Here is a 24,107-nt window from a genome sequence, read left to right as displayed (position 1 = left end):
AAACAAAGGTCCTCCCCCTCCTGAGACTTAGAATCTACTAGAAATATTGAAATTGGCTCTGAATCCATCAGAGGTCTTGGCTGTAAACAACAGAAACCTGAGACAAGAAGCTCATGGGTGATACAGGGTAAACTTCCTCAATTATTAGCAAAACCTGGGAACCAGGCACAGGTCATGAGTAGAAACCCAGGGACGTGGGCAGCAGGGAACATAGGCAGGGTCACATCATAGAAACAGTCTGGCCACTCCTGCATGAGTAATTTCAAATCCCAAGCCCACTTCAGTCCCTCAAAATTCTGTGTCCTGAGCAAGAACACATAGTTGACCAAAGGCAAGGAAAGGAACGCCTGACTCCACTTCCCACTCAAACACACTGGGCTACGGGGTATAAGCTGCCCCAAATTAAAGGGCTAGGTATTTATTTCTTACCTCTGCTGTAACAAATTACCAAAAATTAAGTAGCTTGAAACCACACACACACAAACACATATTTATCACTTTACACTTCCAGCAGATGGAAATCCAAGAAGGGTCTTAACCTTAAGGTATTGGCAAGACTACACTCCTTCTGGAGGCTCCAGAGAAAAATTCATTCCTTACCTTCCCCAGATTCTAGAGGCTCCCCACATTCCTCGTCTTCCGGCCCCACTCCAGCCAAGGCACCATTTGACCTCGGCTTCATCCGCCCAGCAATTCTTCTCATTCAGAGCCTCTGCCTCCCTCTTTATAAAGCCCCTTGTGGTTACACTGGCCTCCTCTGGATAACCAGGATATGTTCATTTAAAATCTCTAGAGTAGTTGTAGAGCAGAAACTAACACAACATTGTAAAGCAATTATAGTCCAATTTAAAAAAATAAACTAAATCAATTAAAAAATAAAATCCCTAATCAGACCTGCATATAAAGTAATCTCCCAGATTTAGGAGATCCAGGCATGGGCATCTTTGGGGAAGCATTACACTGTCTACCATAGGCTTCCTCTTTCATAAAACCCCAGCAAATATGCAAACAACATATATGGATACATTTTATATTCCCAAATAATATATGAGGAGCAACAGCTTTACTTCATGAGGCCTTCAACAAAGACCAACATTTCTTCCAAAAAGTTCTCTGCTATCCCCTAAAGCAGAACGTCTCAGTTTAATATGGATGTGAATCACCTGGGATTCCATTAAAGTGCAGACTCTGATTCCACAGGTGTAGGATGAAGCCTGAAAGATGATGCTGTGAAAGTGCTGCACTCAGTATGCCAGCAAATTTGGAAAACTCAGCAGTGGCCACAGGACTGGAAAAGGTCAGTTTTCATTCCAATCCCAAAGAAAGGCAATGCCAAAGAATGCTCAAACTACTGCACAACTGCACTCATGTCACATGCTAGTAAAGTAATGCTCAAAATTCTCCAAGCCAAGCTTCAGCAATATGTGAACCGTGAACTTCCTGATGTTCAAGCTGGTTTTAGAAAAGGCAGAGGAACCAGAGGTCAAATTGCCAACATCCGCTGGATCATCAAAAACGCAAGAGAGTTCCAGAAAAACATCTATTTCTGCTTTATTGACTATGCCAAAGCCTTTGACTGTGTGAATCACAAAACTGTGGAAAATTCTGAGAGAGAATGGGAATACCAAACCACCTGACCTGCCTCTTGAGAAATCTGTATGCAGGTCAGGAAGCAACAGTTAGAACTGGACATGGAACAACAGACTGGTTCCAAATAGGAAAAGGAGTACATCAAGGCTGTCTATTGTCACCCTGCTTATTTAACTTCTATGCAGAGTACATCATGAGAAACGCTGGACTGGAAGAAGCACAAGCTGGAATCAAGATTGCCAGGAGAAATATCAATAACCTCGGATATGCAGATGATACCACCCTTATGGCAGAAAGTGAAGAGGAACTAAAAAGCCTCTTGATGAGAGCGAAAGAGGAGAGTGAAAAAGTTGGCTTAAAGCTCAACATTCAGAAAATGAAGATCATGGCATCTGGTCCCATCACTTCATGGCAAACAGATGGAGAAACAGTGGAAACAGTGTCAGACTTTTATTTTGGGGGCTCCAAAATCACTGCAGATGGTGATTGCAGCCATGAAATTAAAAGACGCTTACTCCTTGGAAGGACAGTTATGATCAACCTAGATAGTATATTCAAAAGCAGAGATATTACTTTGCCGACTAAGGTCCGTCTAGTCAAGGCTATGGTTTTTCCAGGGGTCATGTATGGATGTGAGAGTTGGACTGTGAAGAAGGCTGAGCGCCGAATAGATGCTTTTGAACTATGGTGTTGGAGAAGACTCGAGAGTCCCTTGGACTGCAAGGAGATCCAACCAGTCCATTCTGAAGGAGATCAGCCCTGGGATTTCTTTGGAAGGAATGATGCTAAAGCTGAAACTCCAGTACTTTGGCCACCTCATGCAAAGAGTTGACTCACTGGAAAAGACTCTGATGCTGGGAGGGATTAGGGGCAGGAGAAGGGGACGACAGAGGATGAGATGGCTGGATGGCATCACTGACTCGATGGACGTGAGTCTGAGTGAACTCCGGGAGTTGGTGATGGACAGGGAGGCCTGGCATGCTGCGATTCATGGGGTCAGAGAGTTGGATATGACTGAGCAACTGAACTGAACAGAGGATGAAGCCTAAGATACTAACAAGCTCTCAGGAAATCACCCTTTTGAGCAGCCAAGCATTTGTCTTTTTCTGCTTGGTCGGAGTTGGGCTGCAAATGTTACCTGGGTCTCAGCCCACAGGAAGAATATATGTGGGGAGTGGGGGTAGATGGTTGCGGGAAGCACAGGGCAGCAATATCCTTTTAAGAGGAAGGGGAGGGATGTGGGCAAATCACGTCCATTCACATTTCAGTGGTGAAAACAATCATATGGCTAAGCCGCATGGAAGTCTGGGAAATGTAGTCTCTCTGAGCTCCAAGACCCCGCGCAATCATTTGATGTATTTGTTGAATAATGTACTTGGGGTGGTGATGATAGGAATTCAGAAATGAAAGAAATTGAGGTGAATGGAAAGCAGTTTGGGGGAAGAAGGTTTTAGAGAGACAGAAAAAGAAAAACATCTAAGCAATCAAATTCACTGATAGAACAAGTATTGATTGTCGACTCCTGGACCCTGCCTGGCAGATGCTAATGGTCCATCAGCAAATGTAGGGGAAAAACTAGTACAGGAAGAGTAAAGACGCATGTGGAGGACAGGAAGGAAAGTAGCCAGAAGAGAGCAGAAGACATGTGTGCAGGGCATGTGGCAACAGATAAGGTAGGGCGGATAATACGGGAGGCAGTTAGGGAGTGCCTGAGTGCCAGGATAAAAGGTTTAGTCTCCTTGAAGCAGTTTTCTATCTTCTTAAAGTCACTTGTCAGCACAAATGAGAAGTGTAATACTGAAATTTCTTCCATGTGCCACACATTTCCAAATGACCTTATTCCAAAGCGAAGATCTAACCTATATCAAGAAATCTTTTATAGGGATCCCTTCCAGTCAAGACAGAAAGACCACTTTTTCTCTGTTTTCTACAAGAAAATTTGCATATCGTGTAATTTGAAGCAAGATATTTAGAGCACTGAAGCAGAAAATTAAAGTGGAGAACTGGGTGGTAGTAGCAGGAATATTAGTTTAAAACTCTTCAAGTGAGTTTTCAGTGTGACTGGACGTTCTGTCAAAACAAACAAAAAACAGCAGTGTTGTTTTCTTTCTGATAACTCACCTGGGAACCAGGGCAACAAACTAGAAATCTCCTTCCTCCTAAAAACTTGAATGCATTTTAACGAAGATCGGTGGTGGGCACTGTGTTTGTGAGGAAAATAGGAGTAAAAAATGTCAACACTTTCCAAAGCAAAACAATCTTTTGTATTTTTACCCCCAATTTAGTACTTATCCTCACATTCAGATTTGATTCCACAGAGAATTTCACCATGTGCATGCTAATTTTTCGTATAGTGATTACTCCTGTTATCTTTCACCATACACAAATCCATTTTCTGGTTATTCAATTTTTAAAGATTACAGAATGTGCCAAAATTTCCAGGTTTTCCCCATAGAGAACCAGAGCAACCAGCAACATAAGGAACATTTGTTGCTTTTGCCTCTAGCCTTTTTGGAAGAGAAGCCTGATTTTCCCTTTGCAAACCAACCCTTCTCCTCTTTCAATGTCAAGGTTTGTGTGAGTCTGACTTCACATGTAACCAATCAGAACACTACTTCTCTTGAAACCAAGCAGACCCCTGTAAGGGCCTACCCGGGGACAGGTCCCCCAACCACATCCACCTCTTGTGTGTAGAAAAGCTTTAGTCTCCAAAGGCTTCCACGAATTCCAAAGAGCAAATTCAATCAGTGAGAAAATGCAGAAAGAAAGGAAAACAGTCAAGCAGATGAAGTAACAATACTTTAGCTATAAAATCAAGTCAAGGAGCTTTAGTTTCCCCTCAAGGGTTCTAGATAATATCTTGAACTATATCCTTGATTTTTTAATTAATTAATTTTAATCAGAGGCTAATTACCTTACAATATTATAGTGGTTTTTGCCATACATTGACATAAATCAGCCATGGGTGTACATGTGTCCCTCATCCTGTATCCTTGATTTGTTTTGCAGTTACTAAAGCCCTGGGCTTCCCTGATGAGTCAGTCTGTAAAGAATCCTCCTGCCAATGCAGAAGTCCTGGGTTTGATCCCTGGGTCTAGAAGATCCGGAAGAAGGAAATGGCAACACACTCCAGTATCCTTGCCTGGGAAATCCCATGGACAGAAGGGCCTGGCGGGCTATGGTCCATATGCCCAAAGGCTCAGACACAACTTAGTGACTAAATCACCACCAAAACAGAGAAAGCTAACTGCATGCTGACCACCAGCACACAGACCCAAAGCAATTAGAACCAGAAGGCTGATTGAGATTCCCAAAGCATCACCCTAGTACCATCACCATCAACCAGTCAAGAATTGTGCACAAGCTGATCACACACCCTGACACACTATCCCTCCGTCTTTACCCATCTGTAAAAGCCACTGGAAGCATGAGGCTTTCTCACTTGGCCCTGCAATCAATACTGTACTTCCCTTCCTTACAACCCAGGGTCAGCAGATTGCCTTGCTGTGTATGGGGCAGGTGGACCCAAGTTTGGTTTGGTAACACCCTCTACACACAGGAACAAGCTCAAGGATAGACATGACTCCAGCAATAAGAGGATTTCCCAGGTCCTAGGAATGACTGCACCCCACTCCAGTACTCTTGCTTGGAAAATCCCATGGACGGAGGAGCCTGGTAGGCTGCAGTCCATGGGGTCACTAAGAGTTGGACATGACTGAGCGACTTCACTTTCACTGTTCACTTTCATGCATTGGAGAAGGAAATGGCAACCCACTCCAGTGTTCTTGCCTGGAGAATCCCAGGGACGGGGGAGCCTGGTGGGCTGCCGTCTATGGGGTCACACAGAGTCGGACATGACTGAAGTGACTGAGCAGCAGCAGCAGGAATGATTAGGCCTTTCGCTGTGATTGCTATACTTCTGGGCTTCCCCAAAGGCTCAGCAGTAAAGAATCCACCTGCAATGCAGGGGATACAGGAGATGTGGGTTTGATCCCTGGATCAGGAATGTCCCCTGAGGGCATGCAGCAGGCAGGGCAAGGTACTGCAGAGCACTAGCAGGCGGGGTGTTCTCCTTACCACGACACTCCCCTGACCTTCATCATGTTGGTGTACTTCAGGATCGAGTGATTTCCTGAACTTAGAAAAGAAGTGTTGACCTGGTTTTGCAATGTGGCATTTGAAGTCATTGCTGAAAGCTCTGTCAGTTCTCAATAATTTTATGCTCAAGTTAATATTTTGTTTTGTTTTTTAAAAAAGTCCTCTAGGTCAAGTACATAAAATTCACTGTATTCTCTGCACTCTACTGGACCTTATTACACTAGACATACTACACTGGGGTGATGGTGACGGTTCTGAGGAGCTAGTAAGGACACTGTCCAGAACTGTGAAGGATCTGAGGTTTACTTGCATGCTACAAGTCAGCCCACCATCACTCCATGGATCCTGGGTCAAAGCCAAATGACTTTACACTTAAGAGCACAGCAAGCAGCGCAAGCTTCACGTTCCCATCAGTTCCCCTCACCCTCTGAGTCCCACAGGGGTGATGCAGAGTGGTCCAGGGGGTTGCTGAGCATGCAGTGGGGTGGGTTTGCATCACAGCTGAGGAGTCCAAAGTTTAGGGTACCTGAACCTTTTACAATAAGCACAAGCAACTCTGCCCAACTTTTGCCCCGGGGAGAAACATTATGTTTATTATACAACAGTAAACAAACCTGCCCTCTCCTTGATGGAAACACAGTTATCTCCCAAGGCTGTTCACTATATAAATCTCCTTGACAAAGACAGGGTAGAACAAAGAAAGGCTGTCAAAGCTTCCGCTCTCCGGATGTGAGAAACTTAAGATACTCACGGAGAATTGTTTCTAACAGACATTAGCCAACTTTTCATTTCAATTGTAGCCACTCTTATTTTACAGCACAAACCAGTTTTATCTTTTAAAAATTCACGTTAGTCATGAGATTTTACAAACATTTGTATGCAGTCAGAGACTAATTTATAGCATGGTTTCTATTCATCTCATCCATGAGAAAACACCATAACAGTCATTATTAAAGGTCTCCATCCATAAATTACTTTTATTTCTCATTAAATGAGCACAGAGTCATTAGCATATTAATAACAGATATGTTTATTATTACATATCCATCAGTGCGGCTTTTAATACCACTTGAAACATGCATATCATCCTAGAGACGAATCAGTTTTCCAGTGCTTCTTATCTGATAGACATTACTGCAAAGCCATTATAAATTACTGAGGAGGTATTTGGTTAAAAAAATAAACAATAAATCATACTGCCCATATGAATGAACTCTTGTTATTGAACAAGAGTTTAACAGTATTTATCTGGTAATTCCTATGTTAACTGGAAAACATCACAGATGTATTGCCATAATTTTCTTTTATACTGGGTGCAACTTTCTACATATTTTTGCAGAGTTTTATAAAGTCATTCATTATTTAAGCAGGTAGTTTGATGCAAACATTGTCTCAATTTATCAAAGTCCAACAAACCTCTAAATATTTTAAATTAAACCAATTATCAATGAAAAAAACCCTGAACACACATAATTTTTTGAAAATATGTTTTTTGAAATTTTTATAGTCATGGCAGTAAAATAATTCTCTCAAATTAAGGCACTAAAAGGGCAATGCAACTCCCACTGAAGGTGTTCTAAGAATAATTTACATTTCAAACAGTGCATACATTTCTTATATGTTTGTTAACTTAATGTCTTTATCACTTAAAACCACAAAGAAACACATTATACAATTACAGAAACGATGTACCCCACAAAATGCTTTTAAACTTGGTTCTTTTGTACAGTTAGTTCCTAATGTCTCTAGTAGTAAAAATAACTCAATATGGCTTGGCAAAAATGCATAGATTAAATGTAAATTTTTTTTTTTTGCCTTCTCCCATTCCCCAATCTACAAACTTGCTGAAACACATACAGTATTTTGTAAAGCATAATGTAAGATATTTATTTTCCATCAAGTCCACCATGGGCAATCAACAGTAAGGCTTTTAAATTCTACAGTGAGGGCACTGAAGTCAAGTGATATCACTGCTTTCTTAAAATAGTTTTGTATAGTCTTGCAAGAGCATGAAAACTGAAGTTATTTTTTAAAAAACCTTTCAGTTGTCTCATTTTGAGATATTCACTTTACTCCTTCCATGAGCTGATCTTGACAGTGACAGCCATTCCACTTGAAAGTGAAAGTCTCTTCCCCTCACTGGTATGAGGAAAACTGTGTTCCATCATGATTGACAGGCGTTTTCTTAGAAATTCAAAAAGGCAGCACCTTTTTAAAAAAAATATATCTAGCTAAGCTTTCCCTCAATTGTACTTGCATTACATAGTAATAATTAATCTAATCTACCTGTAGGCAAACCCGCAATAAAAAAACAAAAAACAAAACAAAACAAACAATCCTCAGTGTGCTTTTGTGCCAAAGCAAGGACAGAATAACAGCAATCTTAACCCTGAAGCCTGTGATATTTGTGTCAAAGGAACAGCCTGTCTGCTCTGCATTGTTAGAGACGCCTGCTTCATCAGGTAGCATCCCACACAATTCCACAAGGCACTAGGTCACGTGGTTAACTATTGAGGGGGGAAAAAAAATAAAAATTGTTAAGTAATGTACTCAGCTGATAAATACAAAAAACAAAACTTGAAAGGAAAGGTACACATACATTATATGTAATAATTAAGTAACACACAAAATTTGGCAAACAGGAAAAGGGAAAAAATACACCATTATCTCTTTTCTGCTTCTACTGTTTCAAACACATTATTCCCCCTACAAAGCTGTAAACCAATTTTAAGTACTTTAGATTTATTCAGCTTTTATCCTGTACAGGACAGGCTGATACAGGGTTCCACACAAATAAGACTGGAGTGAGGTAATAAAGCACTGGAACAGTACTGCAGCTGAGCAACACAACGAGGAATGGATGTGAGTCAATCCAAAGAATTAGACTTGGTTACTGATGATACAGAATGAAAGAAACAGGATAAATTAAAGATGGTTTTTAAGCCTGCTTGGAAGAGTTGGGTGACATTAGCAGAGACAAATCAGTTCTAGACTCAAATATCCTTCTCAGTAGAGGATTAACATTCTAGGGAAAGTTTGTATTTGGGATAGGAGAAAAAACATAGGCTTAGAAAGAGATAAAAATGGGTTCCAATGACTATGCCACAAATTGGCTGTGTGATCGTGCAAGTTGCTTAATTTCTCTGAGTCCCAAGGTTCCATGGACTAGAGAACTTTGAAGATAGCATAGCCACTTCTGAAGAAAGGGTTTAATTATGCCCTGAAATTGTTCATTTTACCATTTAAACTTTTTAAAAAATTTTGTCGAAAGTAGTTAAACTACCCTCCCCTCAAAAGAAGAAAAACTGGGTACTTAAATCTATGCTAACACAGCTAAAAATAAGATGAGCAAAGTTTCACATAAAAGTTATGACCAACCTAGATAGCACATTCAAAAGCAGAGACATTACTTTGCCGACTAAGGTCCGTCTAGTCAAGGCTATGGTTTGTCCAGTGGTCATGTATGGATGTGAGAGTTGGACTGTGAAGAAAGCTGAGCGCCAAAGAATTGATGCTTTTGAACTGTGGTGTTGGAGAAGACTCTTGAGAGTCCCTTGGACTACAAGGAGATCCAACCAGTCCATTCTGAAGGAGATCAGCCCTGAGATTTCTTTGGAAGGAATGATGCTAAAGCTGAAACTCCAGTACTTTGGCCACCTCATGCGAAGAGTTGACTCATTGGAAAAGACTCTGATGCTGGGAGGGATTGGGGGCAGGAGGAGAAGGGGATGACAGAGGATGAGATGGCTGGATGGCATCACCGACTCGATGGATGTGAATCTGAGTGAACTCCGGGAGTTGGTGATGGACAGGGAGGCCTGGCGTGCTGTGATTCATGGGGTTGCAAAGAGTCGGACACGACTGAGCAACTGAACTGAACTGAACTGATGTACCATATATAACACAACCAATGACAATAAAACCTGACATGGAACTAAATAAATACGATATTTATAAATATTCTGAGCTTGAAACAGGAATCAGTTAAACTACTTCGTAAAGTTGTTTTAAGTCATATATAGAGACCCAACTACAAATGATGCCTTTTACAGGGAAAAGAACAATTTGATTTTGGGTTTTGACAGCTATTATCCAGTCACTTAGTGTGAGAAAGGTTAACACTTCAATCCTTACCTAGCTTTTCCAGATGTATTTTTGACCACTTTCCTGAAAGACTGATTTGCAGCGGACCTTGTAGAAAGTGTTCGAGGGGATGCACGCACAAAACCAGATGGTGGATTCTTAGGGATCTTCTTTACTAAATGAGTTACCCATTTTTTTTGTTCATCCTGAGAACACGCTAGCAGCAGCATATCTCTTGCTGATGTTACATCATAACTTACTATTTTAAGAAAAAAGAGCACAATCAAGTCACATAATACTTAAAGGAGCCCTCTCACAGGTTCTTAAACAATTTGAAAAGATTTACTACGCTAAATTAAGCTTGGACAATATCTTCTCTTTTTAATTAAGTCAGAAAATTTAAAGAGAAAACATTAGTCATAACCTAGTAAAAATAAAGTAAAATCAGAAATATATATGTGGCTCCACCAGTGCCAAAACATTACATCTTATTATCTCTTTTCAACTTGTTACAGGAAGTGCTACACTGAAGAAGTTATCTTATTAAATGGTATAAGAATCAGTTTCATGCCTTACCTTTACATGGAGAGATCAAGTCCTCTTTCTTATCTATGTGGTCTCTGTGGCACTTAACATGGCATCTTCGACACTCCAGGGCAGGAGGTGGCTTAAAAACATGCCAGAGAGGTTTGGCACAGGCCTCACAGTTGGCGGGAAAGTGGTAGAGTGTAGGAATGAACTCATGGCCTTTGTGGTTTTGAAAACTTGTTTTTTCAGCTTGTTGTACTGGTTCCACCTCTAAGTCTTTTCTACATTCACCTTCATTTGCATACAGTATCTACATTCAGAAATGGTAAACAGAAGATTAAAAAAGTCTGGATCTGCACAAACAAGTTTCAAATGTATAAAAGTATTGATGCATTTACGTTTACTTCACAAATACACTTATAAGTTAGGTAAAGGATCTACTACCATTATAACTTCAGATTTTTACCTGGAATATTTTAGGAATTTCTTCAGTTTCAGCTCTGTACACATCTCCTTGTGTTACAGGACGAACATGAAACAATTTACTAAAATGAAAAGAAGTAAGATGTAGGCGATTATAAAACCACATTTACAGTAAAAGACAAAAGCAGGTATTTCACTGAAGAGAACACAGTGGCGGCAGATAAGCATAGGAAAAGATTAGTTATTAGAGAAATGTAGATTAAAATCAGAGTAAGTTTCACTATAAACCTATCAGAATTTTGTAAGTAAAGAGAGTACTAAAACCAAATGCTGGTGGTGATGCAAAAAAACTAGATCATTCATACAACTATGGCAGAAACAGAAAACTACGGAGCCACTCTGGAAAAAGACTACGGCAAGTTCTTACAAATCTGTATGAAAACTGGTACATGAATGTTCAAAGCAGCTTTAGTTTTAATAGGCCAAAATTAGAAAAAACGCAAATAAATGGTTAAACAAACTCTTGATATATTTATACAACAGAACACTCAATCATGAAAAGAAAAAAACTACATCTTGGATGGATTTCAAGGGAACTACACTGAGTGAAAAAGCGTATCTCAAACATTACACACTATTTGATTCCATTTATATAACATCCTTGAAGTGACAAAACTACACAAATGGAGGAGAGATTAGTGGTTGCCAGGGATTAGAGGGGGCACGGGAAGGGTGCCCTGTGGCTCCTATGGCCAGAACAGGACAGTGAGGGATCCCCGTGCTGGAATTTCTCTGTGTTTCAGCTTGGGCCTCTTTGACCTATTATTAATGACCAACATAATTATACATTTTTTGAGATGTTCTCTGAATGTAATACCAATAAATACTTGACATTTTAAAAAAATGCTTTTCGAATACATCAATCAGGTATGTAATGTTTTCTCTCTCATATTTTGATAAAAGTATGATTTAATATAAAGCTGTTATTTAAATTTGTTAGGGAAAGAAGTTTATAACATAGTTTAAATAACAAAATAAAAACTAAATGGTAAGTCTAAAAATAATTTAACACTCAACAGACTTAAGATTGAATAAAAGCCAACTTACTCAATGTCCAATACCATAGATGGATTGGATTGTTCCTTATCTTGTTCATCATTATAGAACAAAATTTTTTTGCTGCTTACCACAACATACTAAAATGAAAAAAACAAGGGGAAGAGAAAACATCAGTATTAACTTGGTTTAAAGTGGTAAGTATAATACTTGCCTTTTATGTCTAGATTATATTGTATCAATCTAAAAATAATGACAATTAATATAAGCTCTATGATTTAAAAATAAAATATACAAAAAAATATCAACTAAAAAAAATGAGTTATATGGTACCTGTTTCTTCCAGCCATATCTTTTGATATTTCCTCTATTTGGTATTGAAAGCCAACCTTCAATTCTTGATTCTAGACGGAAAAAAATATATAGTATTCTGTCACAAAAGGAAAAGCTATTACAAGCTGTCTGACAGCATGCAGCAGCAGGCATTGGAACACAGCTACATGAGTAAGTGCTAAAATCTGCTCTTTCATGCTTCAATCACACAAATCAACTTTAATGGCCATACAAAAATTGCAGAAAAAAAATCCAAGCCACTTTCCCCTTAAAATTAACTTTCAGTACTCAATCATAAAAGTATGAAATAATGACAATACCCTTAACAGCCAGGCAAGACTGGAATGGATTGCAGCTTAAATGGGATATGATACAGAAGACTTTAAATATCACTTAACATTGATATAAAAGTACTGAGCCAAAAAAAAAAAAAAATGCAGCAAGTGGAACAAGTCAGAGGCATGATTTACACGAGAAAGAGCAAGCAAAAGTACAGAAGTGTCCTATTACTCACAGAAGATAAGAATAGAAGATAAATAAATAAGGAATGCAGGCAGAACCAACTAGATATAAAGAATAAGAGACAAGCATTTTATTTGTTTTCTCAGTACAATATTCTGATAAACGATCTGGTAAAACATCTATAACAATTTCACTGAAAGTGTCCAAATGTGGCTGGGGAGAGGTTCCCTAATTCTAGTGGTAAGTCCAATTACAATTCTTAGCAAACTAAAGAGGTATAAAGCCTTTAAAGTTTGTGGTATCAGAATCAACAGTAAAAGAACACAGAATTCAGCAGGTAAAACTGATAATCTTTTACCAGTTTGTGCCCACCAGAAACTCTCTGACTAACTCAATCAAGGAATTTTATAATGATTATCATTAACATTTAAATATATTAAATACATACTAAATATAATTAATGTTTATGATTCCATTTAGAAATTATTTTATATCAGGTGAGAGATAAGACAATAATTTTATTTTTTAGATCTATTACATTTGAAATACAGACGAAAAGCAACCAACTTTAAGGTACAATGCTATGTGACATTATACCATTGTTTAAATCATGAGCCTTAGGGGAATATATATTACCTTCCTCTGTGTAACTTAAAAGCTGTAAAACAGTCTGGTCTTAAAGTAATGATAATAGGTAACATTTACTATATATTTATTATTTATCAAGTGCAAGTAATACCTCATATATAATCTATATATAACCTCATGAACATAGGATATTACATTCTCAGAAATATAAAAGAAGATGGGTCCTCCTATCATCCTCCATTTACAAATGAAGAGACTAAGGCTTAGCAGGGTGAACTGACTTGCCCTAGGGTAATCCTAGCAACTGGCCAAGCTCCAGGGTTCACCCAGGCAATCTAATTTCTGAGTTTTAATTCCTAGAGCACAGTGCTAATCTTTCCTTAGACAAACTGCAGTTAATTGAATCAGGAGTGATGATCTTGTTCCAGCTTCTTCCATGTACCTAATGGCCTCTGATTTTGTTATTCTCCTTCATTGAGTTGTTAAAGTGGAAGACATAATGAGAAACTTCAGTTCAAAGTGATCCTCTTCTTCTCCCAACTTTTTTCTTAGTTGGCATTATTATTTTGTTCATCAATAATTAATCTGTCCCATTAGGCAGTTCCTTTGAAAGTTTGAGAGCAGGGTACCACATCCTAACACTTAAAATATATATATATATACCCCAAGGCATCTGACATACAGAGTAGGTACCTGATACACCTTCTAAAAAATTACTATTCTGTAGTTCTTTCTTTCCTAATTAGCCAAGTAAGTGAAAGTGAAAGTGAAGTCGCTCAGTCGTGCCCAACTCTCAGAGACCCCATAGACTGCAGCCTACCAGGCTCCTCCGTTCATGGGATTTTCCAGGCAAGAGTACTGGAGTGGGTTGCCATTGCCTTCTCCAAGTAAAGTCACACTCTATTTAAATAATAGTTGTAATTTAGAAACCACATGGCTAATTTATATTCAATAACATACAGAAGGCTGCTGATTATTCACAAATATTCTAATTTACAAAAGGAAAAGTTATTCCTAGGAAAAGTTCCCTTCAGTGTGCCAAAGTCCATTTCATACCAGTAATTCCTCATTAAAAATAAAAGACATAAAAGCCATGGAAATCTTGACATTTATAGAAAATTGTATATGCCAAAATATCCTCCTTCCAAGCTATTTCTCTATGAGAATAAGTGCCAGAAATATATAAGCTTTCTGGTTCTAGTTTGGATTAATTTGCCAGTGTTTTCTTTGAATATACTGACTGAAATATATTTTCAATGAATTGTTGTATGGTGCCATTTCAGTGTTCCTATAGAAATTTTATACATCAAAGGCATTTTATGAATTAAATAAGCCCAATTTTCTATCTGCCCTAATTGAAATAAAATGAAGAAATCAGAAACTCAAAATAAGTGCTGAAGATATATGAAGGTTTTTGCCAATTTAAAATTATTTTTTGCCAATGTTATAACAGAATTTTAGTCTTTCCTTCCAGTGAATTCCCTTCAGAGAAGCAGGTAAACCAAACTCAGTGATTTAAAAAAATTACTTACTCTTGTCTTATATGCAACTTAATATAGCAGTTTTTTATTCAGTTCTTTAAATTTTTTTTAGTTGTAAGGACCTCCTTTAAAACTATGACCACCTGTGACCTAAGTGGCAACCCGAAAGTATAATATTCTAAATTCTTTTATAATATAAACAGATATCAGCTTCTCCAGATAAATAAATGTTGAGGACTTCTAAGTCTAGATTATTAACAATAACATACTATAGAAGTACAAAAAAAAAAAAAAAAACTTGGTCCCAGGTTTCATTTATTTGTAGAGAAATTTGAACTTACAAAAAAATTTTAGATGTGTATGATTGCAATATGAGCAATTAACTCCTTTAAGAGTTAATTATATGTAACTCATATAAGAAAGAGGATAATGTAAGAAAGAGGTGTAAATCAGTACCAAATACAGCCAATTCAAACATCAAAACTAATCTCTGAAGACTACCAAAGTTTACTTGGATGAACTACATATTGCTTAAGAAACACAGCTAGAGAACCATTCCAAAAAATTTAAATTGAGAAGTGATATAAAAAAGAAAAAAAAATCAATCAATGCTCAAGAATTCAGATGTACTGATTATCTCCAATCATTGAACAGTCTTCCAAACTAAATAAAATTAATCATTACCTTCAAAAAATCTTTCAGACATGTGAATGATAGGTAACTCTCAAATTAAGAATGAATGCCAAAACTTTTTACAATTCTTTCTAGATATGACCGCAAAAACTTAACTTTATTTGCCAGAGGTCTAGTAAATGGTAAGACTTTATAAATATAGACTTTCAAGTTACTAGTACTCTTGCTTGGAAAATCCCATGGACGAAGGAGCCTGGTAGGCTGTAGTCCATGGGGTCACGAAGAGTCGACACGACTGAGTGACTTCACTTTTACTTTTCACTTTCATGCAGTGGAGAAGGAAATGGCAACCACTCCAGTATTCTTGCGTGGAGAATCCCAGGGACAGGGGAGCCAGGTGGGCTGTTGTCTATGGAGTCGCACAGAGTCGGACACAACTGAAGCGACTTAGCAGCAGCAGCAACAGTAAGATATCTGATACAGAGGTAAAGTAACTTTGATGATAATTACCCATAATTTCTACCTCCGATATGAAAAGTCACAGCCTCCAATATGAAAAGGTGCAGCACTGTAAAGACCTCTGTAAAATTTCAAATTCAGAACACAGTAATAGAGAGAGACCCTGACTGGTCAATGGAGAATGGCCACCAGCACCTTTTTTTCCCCTCTGCTTGAACTTTGAAAATATTAAAAGCAAAAATCTCTCAAAATACACAGCTATACTAAGTATAGCTCAGAATGGAACCAGTAGAACCATTTAAAAATTTCTTTTGCTGACTGATCCCTCCTGAATAATCAGGATTCTGAAATCTAAATGGATATCTCACCTAGGTTTGTCAGTCATACCACCTGATGATGCTTCAAGTTCAGCCTTCCTGAATAAGCCAGGATGAAATAAAACTCAATACCTTCCCCCAACCTCATCTCTCAATTCAAACCCTCTATACAGTATTCACCAAGTCAGTCTCTGAAATGTTTAACCTAATACAAAGACAATGAAGGCATACATAGTAAGACATTATAAACAAAGCTGAAGGGAAATGGATGGAATAAAGACAAAAAAACCTTTTGAACGCAGGACCTCTCCAGTGAGAGCACAAAGCCCTTACGACTGAACCGCCAGGAATTCCCATGTCATACTCTTTCTTAACTGATGACTGGGTCATAACTTTACAATGATGCTCAAACAACAGCTGAAGCTAGAGATTCTTATTAAATCCAAAGTGATCCTCTGATAAGGAAGTGAAGCTACAAGATTTTCAAGAGGTTGGAGGTTTCAGAGAGCCAAAAATGGGAAAACAGAAGGAATTTTTTGACCATCGGAATAAGAAATATTTATTCCCTGCCCTTCCCTTTCCAGATATCTCATTATGGGCTGGCAAAGCCACTAAAGAATGACTATTACATAGAATACATATCAGAAGGGAATTCACTTCCTATTTTGAATTTCACTTTCTTGACCAATAACAACAACATGAAATTTTCTAGGTAGTCTATCAAGTTTCTTATTTCAAATTCTCAACAACAACAAAAACAAGTAATATCTGCTAACACAGATCCTTATCATATCAAATGTGGTGATCTGTATCTTTCTTTTCATGCATTATTCAGGAACTACATTAATTAAAATCTACTTCAAGTTTAAGACCACTTAAAACTCTCAAGACCTTGAACTAAGAATATGTAGTACATTAAATGGGTGTGTCTCTGTGTGTATATGTATACCTTTAACACTGACAATGCATGGTTTACTATTTATAACCTATTAATTTCTAAATTGAACCTGCATCATGTGTACTGCTCATCTCTGTTAAAAAGACATAAATGTACTAAAATCCACACTACAATGTATCCAAAAATGAGGCAGTGTTTTTCTTTTAGATTCTCCACTGGAAAAATAAAAATAAAAAGAAGAGAAAGTCTGACATCCTAGCTCCTCACTTTTGTGTTTATTTCACTCCCTGACACCTCTCTACACCTTCCAACTGCTTTTATCTACGTCTCCAAATTTGAAACTTTAAGTCTGGTTGAAGTTTATCACTACAGCACTAGGGAGGTTTCTATATAGAGCTACTATGGTTCTGATTATTAAGTACAGTTCTTAGTTTCAGCACAAAAATACATAAAACACTAAACAGCTGCTACACATAACAACATGTACAATTTTCCTTAAACAGAGTTGCAGCAGCAGTTTTGACTTTCACCACAGGGATGGGCTGCTCAATACTGATTCATAAACTTCAGGTTTCTATTTAATAAGAGCCATTCAGACCTATTTTAAGAGCCTAAGATTGTTTATGACTATAAAATGCTTTCATGCTATAAAATGCAGTAAGTATGCAAATATCAGACTCTGGGCCATGAGAAATGTAAATCCCTTCTTAAGAATTCATGGACAAAATGACAGAGTTACAAATCCAAAAAAAGAAATCTATATTAATTCCCATATTTTAGCAAACTTGAATGAAGTAACAGAAATTATTCTTACCTGGAAGGTTTCCATCAGTTTCATCAGCACTGGGAAAACTAGCAACACTCGTAGAATCGGAAAGGTCCAAAAGTTTGGCACGCAGCTGCTCAATGTCACTCTCTTTGCTGGCCAACTGCATCTGAAGCTCATTCTTATGTGTACATTCTTCTACCAATTGCTATTTAAAAAATAAAAAAGTAACAAGATAATATAAAGAATTAAGTTCAAATCTCCAACATCAGAAACTAAGACTCAGTGGAGTTATAAAATACGTAACCGAGACTTGCTAATACTAAAAACTGACTATAAACTTCACAAATGTTTACCACCACAGATTGTAATACAACTATAAAAACACAAGTTCTCTTCCTCAGTAATACACTGCATACATAAGCTCCTTTTCTCTTTGCTTTAAAAAAGTATTTTGTTTTTTTTTTCTTCTAAAACACAAAGCATTAAAAACCAAACTCAAACACCTGTTAAAACAATAGAAAATGCTTTTATGGTTCCAAATGAAAGTGTAAAAGATACAGAGGAAACCCTTAGTGGTTTCTCCAAAAGTAGCATTTCTAATCAAGCAGATGCTAAGGGGTAAAAATTACTCAAATTATAGTTAACAGAGTATCTTCCTAGTTTGTCAAGATCATGGTTCATATTAGAGTAATAGTAATCAAACTGAGAAGAATATAAACCTAAATACACATTTTTTATACTGAACAAACAAGATAAATAGCTAGGTATATACAGTAATAACAAATGCACACACACAACCTTACCGCTTGCATTTCATTCAGCTCCTTCTGATGTTTCACTACCATTTGGTTGAATTTCTCTCTTTCCTGGTTGAGTTCAAGTTGGAGCTTTCGATTTTCTTTTTCTTTCTTTCTCAAATCCTGCGTATTTGCTTTCTTTCTATCAATTTTAAAGTCCTTTCGATTCATTATTTCTGCCAACTTGTTAACAGCCTATTATGATATTAAAATGTTATTAATAAGGTTCTTTATTGTAGCTATTCAATTTAAGCCTCCAGTAAAAAAACTTTTTTTCCTTCAAAATGTGTGTGTGAAAATTAGGAGAACCTAATGAAGTTTGGAATATGATAACTGGTAGCACAAGTAACTATTACTGACTCATCTCATTGTTCAAATGTTTAATAAGAAACAGATAAGCTTACAAAAAATCCAGTTACTGCTCAACAATTATTCGGCACTTACTATACTGCATGTAAGCACTCTGATAGGCACTAGATATACAGACAGAAAATACAGTTAACCCCAAAGACATCCTAGTCTGGCAGAGGAGCTGGAAAGCAAGCATGACAGTGCTGAGTGGAAAATCAGGAAAAAGAAGCAAGCAAGGTGCTAGAGAAGTGGTACCTAACTGAGACTAGGAGAGGTCAGGGAAGGCTTCCTGGAATACCTGCATTTGTGTCCATGTATGTTTCTTAAAAAGACCAACAGGAATCGAATGAGCAAAGTAGAAATGGTATTAAGGAGGGGAGCCAAGGATGACACAAGAATTAGACGAAACAGCACACAGGCAAAAAGGCTCAAGATAATTTTTTTCTTTTAGATAAATAGGAGAGCGGGTGGATGAAGCACCATACTCAGGCCCTCTTGAATGGGAAAGAGGTTGTAAATATAGTTGAGGCTAACCCCTTTTGCCAGAAGGAAACAATATATTCTAAATAAGACAGAACTGTTAAAAGCACAGGGAATTAGTTACATAAACCAAGAAAAAGAAACATAAGCTATGGTATATCTGTCCTGTAGTAGCTTAAAAAAAAAAAAAAAAAAATCAGATTTTTCCATCAAGATAGAACAAATCCCTAACCACTATCATTTCCATGTAGATTAGATCCCATCAAGGATAAAGAACCCTTGAGTAATTTTTTTAGTGCAGTAAAGGCTTACTTCACCGAACTCATAAATGGCTATTTGTTTTTCCAGTAGTAAATCTAACAAAAAAAACACAGAAGTATAATGTGAAGAACATGAAAAGCTCACTCATCAAAGACTATCTCTGCTAAAGCCTTCTCTTTTCTTTCAATCTACTGGGTGCATATCCTTCTAGACTTTTCCTAAAACTATAAGTAGATTATATATAAATGTTTCGATTTTAAATGGAATTTTGCAATACACTGTGTGCTGCAACTTGCTCCCTAAATTTAATACTGTATTAAATATCTATTTCTCTGTGTCATTACATGTAGATCTACTTCATTAATTTTTAATGGCTTCTTTGCATCTCATTGTATGGGTTAGTTTTAGTTTTTCACTTTTAAAAAGAACGTAGCAATTTTATTTCTGTATATTTCTTTTGAGAATTTATGGAAGTATTTAAATAGGATAAATTTCTAAATGAGCACATACTGGGTCACAGAATATGCACATTCAAATGCTTTCTTCTATTAAATTGTTTTTGTATGAATGAACGTTCCCCATGTGCTTATAATACTCACAGCTGAGTATCATGACTCATTAAAACCTGTCAATTTGATTGTCAAAAAGATATCTCATTATTGTTTCCATTTTTATTTCTTGCTTTACTACTGTGGCTGAACCTTTTATGTTCTGGTCACGCCTTGAGGCATGTGGGATCTTAGTTCCCTGACAAGGCTCAAACACGTGCCTCCTGCAGTGGAAGCACAGAGTCTCAACCACTGGAGCACCAGTAAGTCCCCATGGTTGAGCCTTTTAAAAAAATCTTTACTGCTTTTTTTTCCTCAAGTGTCCCTTGGCTTTTTCTTTTTTTTTACTGAACTTTTTTCCTATTTTCAGATCCTCTTTATATTTATCTGTATATGCTGTAAATACTGGTCCTAGTTCATTTTCTTTCAACTTACGTTCTTTTGGAGTATGTACAAAAATAAATGTCAATCTTTATCTTCATGATCTATGTTTACAGAGAGAAGTAAAATCTCCACTGAAGGATTTTCAATGACTGTTAAGTGCATTTTTGAAAAATTACTTTAGTTGAAGGATTACTGAGAGAGAATAGATTAGTGGTAAGGAGCTATAAGTACAAAATATTTTACTGTAAGAAAAAAAATGAACTGAGGTACACAGTACCTTTTGAAGAATTAAAAACTACTGGATGACTACTGGTACAATGATAATATATCAAGTTTTAGTGTAAAAAACTGATCTAGCTGCAAAATACAAAGCAAAATGATACATCCACCCCTTTTAAGTTTCTTACTCCCCATTCTTCTCTTTCTTTTCATTCTTCTCTCTTGACTTCAGTCAAGCATACGCTTTCTCCTCATTAAGTTTTCCTACTGTCAATTATGGGTCCTCCATACAATCTAAAACATATTTTTTACTAATCAGATAACTAGACAAATTAGCTTTCTTAACTCAACTGAAATCCTATTTCCTGAATGAGACTTCTATATTTAATGAAAAAAGAGTATTACATTATTTGTTCCAATGACTTGACAATCTCAGTTTTAAGAAAAAGGAAATGAAGAGCAAATACTAACTTCTGAATATGATACTCAAATACAAACATATGGGGAAGGCTAACCGCATGTATACCTGTGTTTTAAGGGTTCGTTCTGTATTGATATTCTTTTCAAAGGCAGCCTTAAGGATATTGATCTCCTCCTCCTTCTTCAATTTATATTCTGTCAACAAATTATATAAAATGTCATATATGATATGCCATTAATTTCTGCCTTGCAAAGTAACAATGTCCTTTATTATTCAAATTAGTATATACTACATAGTAACTTTCAGTGCCTTCATTAAATAATTCTTTTTTTCAGTTTATTGAGGTATAACAGACAAATAAAATTTTAAGATTTTAAAATATACAATGTGAAGAACTGATACATGTATACACTGTGAAAGGATCCCCCCACAATCAATTTAATTAACACATATATCACCTCATATATTTACCTTTTTGTGGGGGGAGTGACGGTGAGAATATTTAAGTTCCCTAAGATAATACTTGGGGGCTTCCCTGGTGGCTTAGACAATAAAAAATTCACCTGCAATGCAGGAGACCTGGGTTCGATCCCTGGGTCGGGAAGATCCCCTGGACGTCATAGCCACCCACTCCAGTATTCTTGCCTGGAGAATTTCATGGACAGAAGAGACTGGTGGGCTACAGTCCACGGGGTCACAAAGAGTCAGACACAACTGAGCGACTAACACTATTCAAGGTAATACTTAAGGCTACACAAGTTATTTAACATATGAAAACAAATTCTTCAAAACCCTAATACATAACAAAGATTTGCCTCTGAACTTGATTTTAATGTTACAATTTTTTAAAAAAATCTTACATACCTTCCTCTGCCTTCCTCATTTTATCAGTTAGCTCTTCATTTTCTTTTCTTAATAATTCAATATCTTTGGTTAGCATGCTGTTCGTTTCTTCAAGCTAAACAAAGCACAGAATGGTTGAAGTTGCATAGTCTCTTTGCTACTCTCATATTTAAAGCAATAATCTTTAAAAAAATACTTGCATTTTCCATAGACAAGGACAGGTCAGACATTGCTTAACTATAAAAATGTCTGGTTTCCAGTTTGAAATATGTGGAAATGATTAAAAATATTTTAAAGTAACTGTTAACTTCCAAAAATTATTTCACCGTGCATGTATACATACAGAGTCATACAAATGAAAGGAATACGAAATGTAATGAAATAAGAGCAAGACTAAAAACTAGGAAATGTACATTTAGTTCTCTGTCTCTGTGCCCTCAGCAAGTTACAATCTTTCTGGGCCTCAGTTTCTTCATCTGAATAACGGTGACAAAAAGGACAATTTAAAATGTTTGGCTATTAGCATAAATGATACCACTGTGGACCCATGTATTTCCTCCCTATTTATTCCTTCCCTGACCCTACCCAGACCGCACTGTGTGATAAAATCATTTCTTTGTCATCAAGGGCTTTTTAGGTAGTAGATATTATTTAATAATCAGAAGTGGCCTCTATGTTCTGTAGTCCCCAAACAATGATGAAGACCTTTGCTGACATATTCCTGATGCCGACAAGACTAGTTACCCATTCTTAGGAACTAGGAACACACTTCCTATTTTTAAGCACATACCTCCCATACCCTAGATTAACTATAAAATTGTCCCAATGGTCCTCTGGTGGTGCGGCGTGCAGCAGGAATGTTTCTACATCATTTTCTGCCTGAACCCACTCCGTGACTACTGGACCCATAGTAACTTGTCCAAAGACTGTACAGAGCTGCCTACCTTGGCATTTTAGTCTAAAGATACCTTCTCAGTTCAGTGGGTGCTTTTCATTCTCTCTGCCTTCCAACAATTACTTTCAGTAACTTACTTGTTCCCCATTCTATTTATATGACTGCATTTAATCTTCATAAGAATCCTATGACACAGAATCTGAGGCCTGAAGAAATCAAAGCAAACTGCCAAGATGACGTTAACTTCTCAGGGGCAAAGCTGTGGTTTGAATCCAGATCTACTTACACCAGAGCACTTGATGGTGGCTTTACCACCAAGAAGAAAACTCTAATTTCCCTTTCTAGCCCCATAATCTATTGACCATACTATACATTTCAGGAATAGACAACTGTTTGTAGTAATGGTTTCTCTATAATGGATTTGTAGATATACACAAAGAATTTTTGTGGATATCCACATCCCAAAATACCATCTCTGAATCTTATAGAATTTTGGCCATGAAATCAGTTGCAATTTACTAAGATAATAAAGCAAATGAATTTAAGTTAAGTATTTCTTCATATAAAATATATTAAGATCTATAACCAGAAAGGGGGAAAAACCCCAATATACTAAATAAGAATTTCAATTATTAACCATTGTTTTAGATTATATAAACTATTTTATATATGCATACAAGGAGACCATTGTGTGTAAGGAAATACTCATGCACATACACTTATCCAAACACTTTAAAATGTGGCCTGTTTAGAATTTTCAATTAATTTTAATCACATAACTTAGCTAACTATCACTTACCCGACTAAGAGTGTGATCTTTATCTGTAATCTCCTGTCGATTTCTCGAAGCAGCTTTCTTGCTTTCTTGGGTCAGTTCAAAATACTGCTCTTCCAGAAGCCCTCGAGCCAACTGCTCAGATTCAGCCTTTGTTTCTGCTAGATCCAACTGAGTAGCAAGAGTTTCTCTGGTAGATTTAAGAGAGAGAGGAGTATAAACAAATCCAATGCATTCTTCCAACTTAACTATACGGTTAAAAACACAATTCTATTTAAATGATAAAAGAATCAAGTATTCTATTGCTTAAAACAAACCCTGAACTCATTACAAACTTTCTAGAAAAGTAACCTCTCACACTTTGAAAAAGGATGCTAAAATTTTGTCCATGTTATTTTGCTTAACTAAGAAAAGG

General features: G+C 37.0%; 1 protein-coding gene across 2 annotated transcripts in view; it reads right to left on the bottom strand.

Annotated features, from left to right (window-relative positions):
- Positions 1-6,638: 6,638 nt before the first annotated feature.
- Positions 6,639-24,107, bottom strand: part of ROCK1 (Rho associated coiled-coil containing protein kinase 1) — a 123,804-nt gene continuing 106,335 nt past the window's right edge. For both annotated transcript variants that reach the window (XM_004020488.5, XM_042239566.1), the window contains 11 exons: positions 23,717-23,882; positions 22,044-22,137; positions 21,285-21,373; positions 18,522-18,710; positions 17,764-17,923; positions 12,112-12,182; positions 11,830-11,918; positions 10,766-10,844; positions 10,348-10,609; positions 9,823-10,030; positions 6,639-8,195 (listed from right to left, as the gene is read on the bottom strand). In XM_004020488.5, coding sequence (XP_004020537.1) covers positions 8,192-8,195; positions 9,823-10,030; positions 10,348-10,609; positions 10,766-10,844; positions 11,830-11,918; positions 12,112-12,182; positions 17,764-17,923; positions 18,522-18,710; positions 21,285-21,373; positions 22,044-22,137; positions 23,717-23,882 — 1,411 coding nt within the window. In that variant the 3' untranslated portion in view covers positions 6,639-8,191. The remainder of the gene's footprint in view (positions 8,196-9,822; positions 10,031-10,347; positions 10,610-10,765; positions 10,845-11,829; positions 11,919-12,111; positions 12,183-17,763; positions 17,924-18,521; positions 18,711-21,284; positions 21,374-22,043; positions 22,138-23,716; positions 23,883-24,107) is intronic.

The sequence above is a fragment of the Ovis aries genome, chromosome 23 (assembly GCF_016772045.2).
Source record: "Ovis aries strain OAR_USU_Benz2616 breed Rambouillet chromosome 23, ARS-UI_Ramb_v3.0, whole genome shotgun sequence".
Taxonomy (NCBI): domain Eukaryota; kingdom Metazoa; phylum Chordata; class Mammalia; order Artiodactyla; family Bovidae; genus Ovis; species Ovis aries.
Note: the sequence above shows the minus strand (reverse complement) of the source record. Positions and strands in the feature narration are given on the sequence as shown.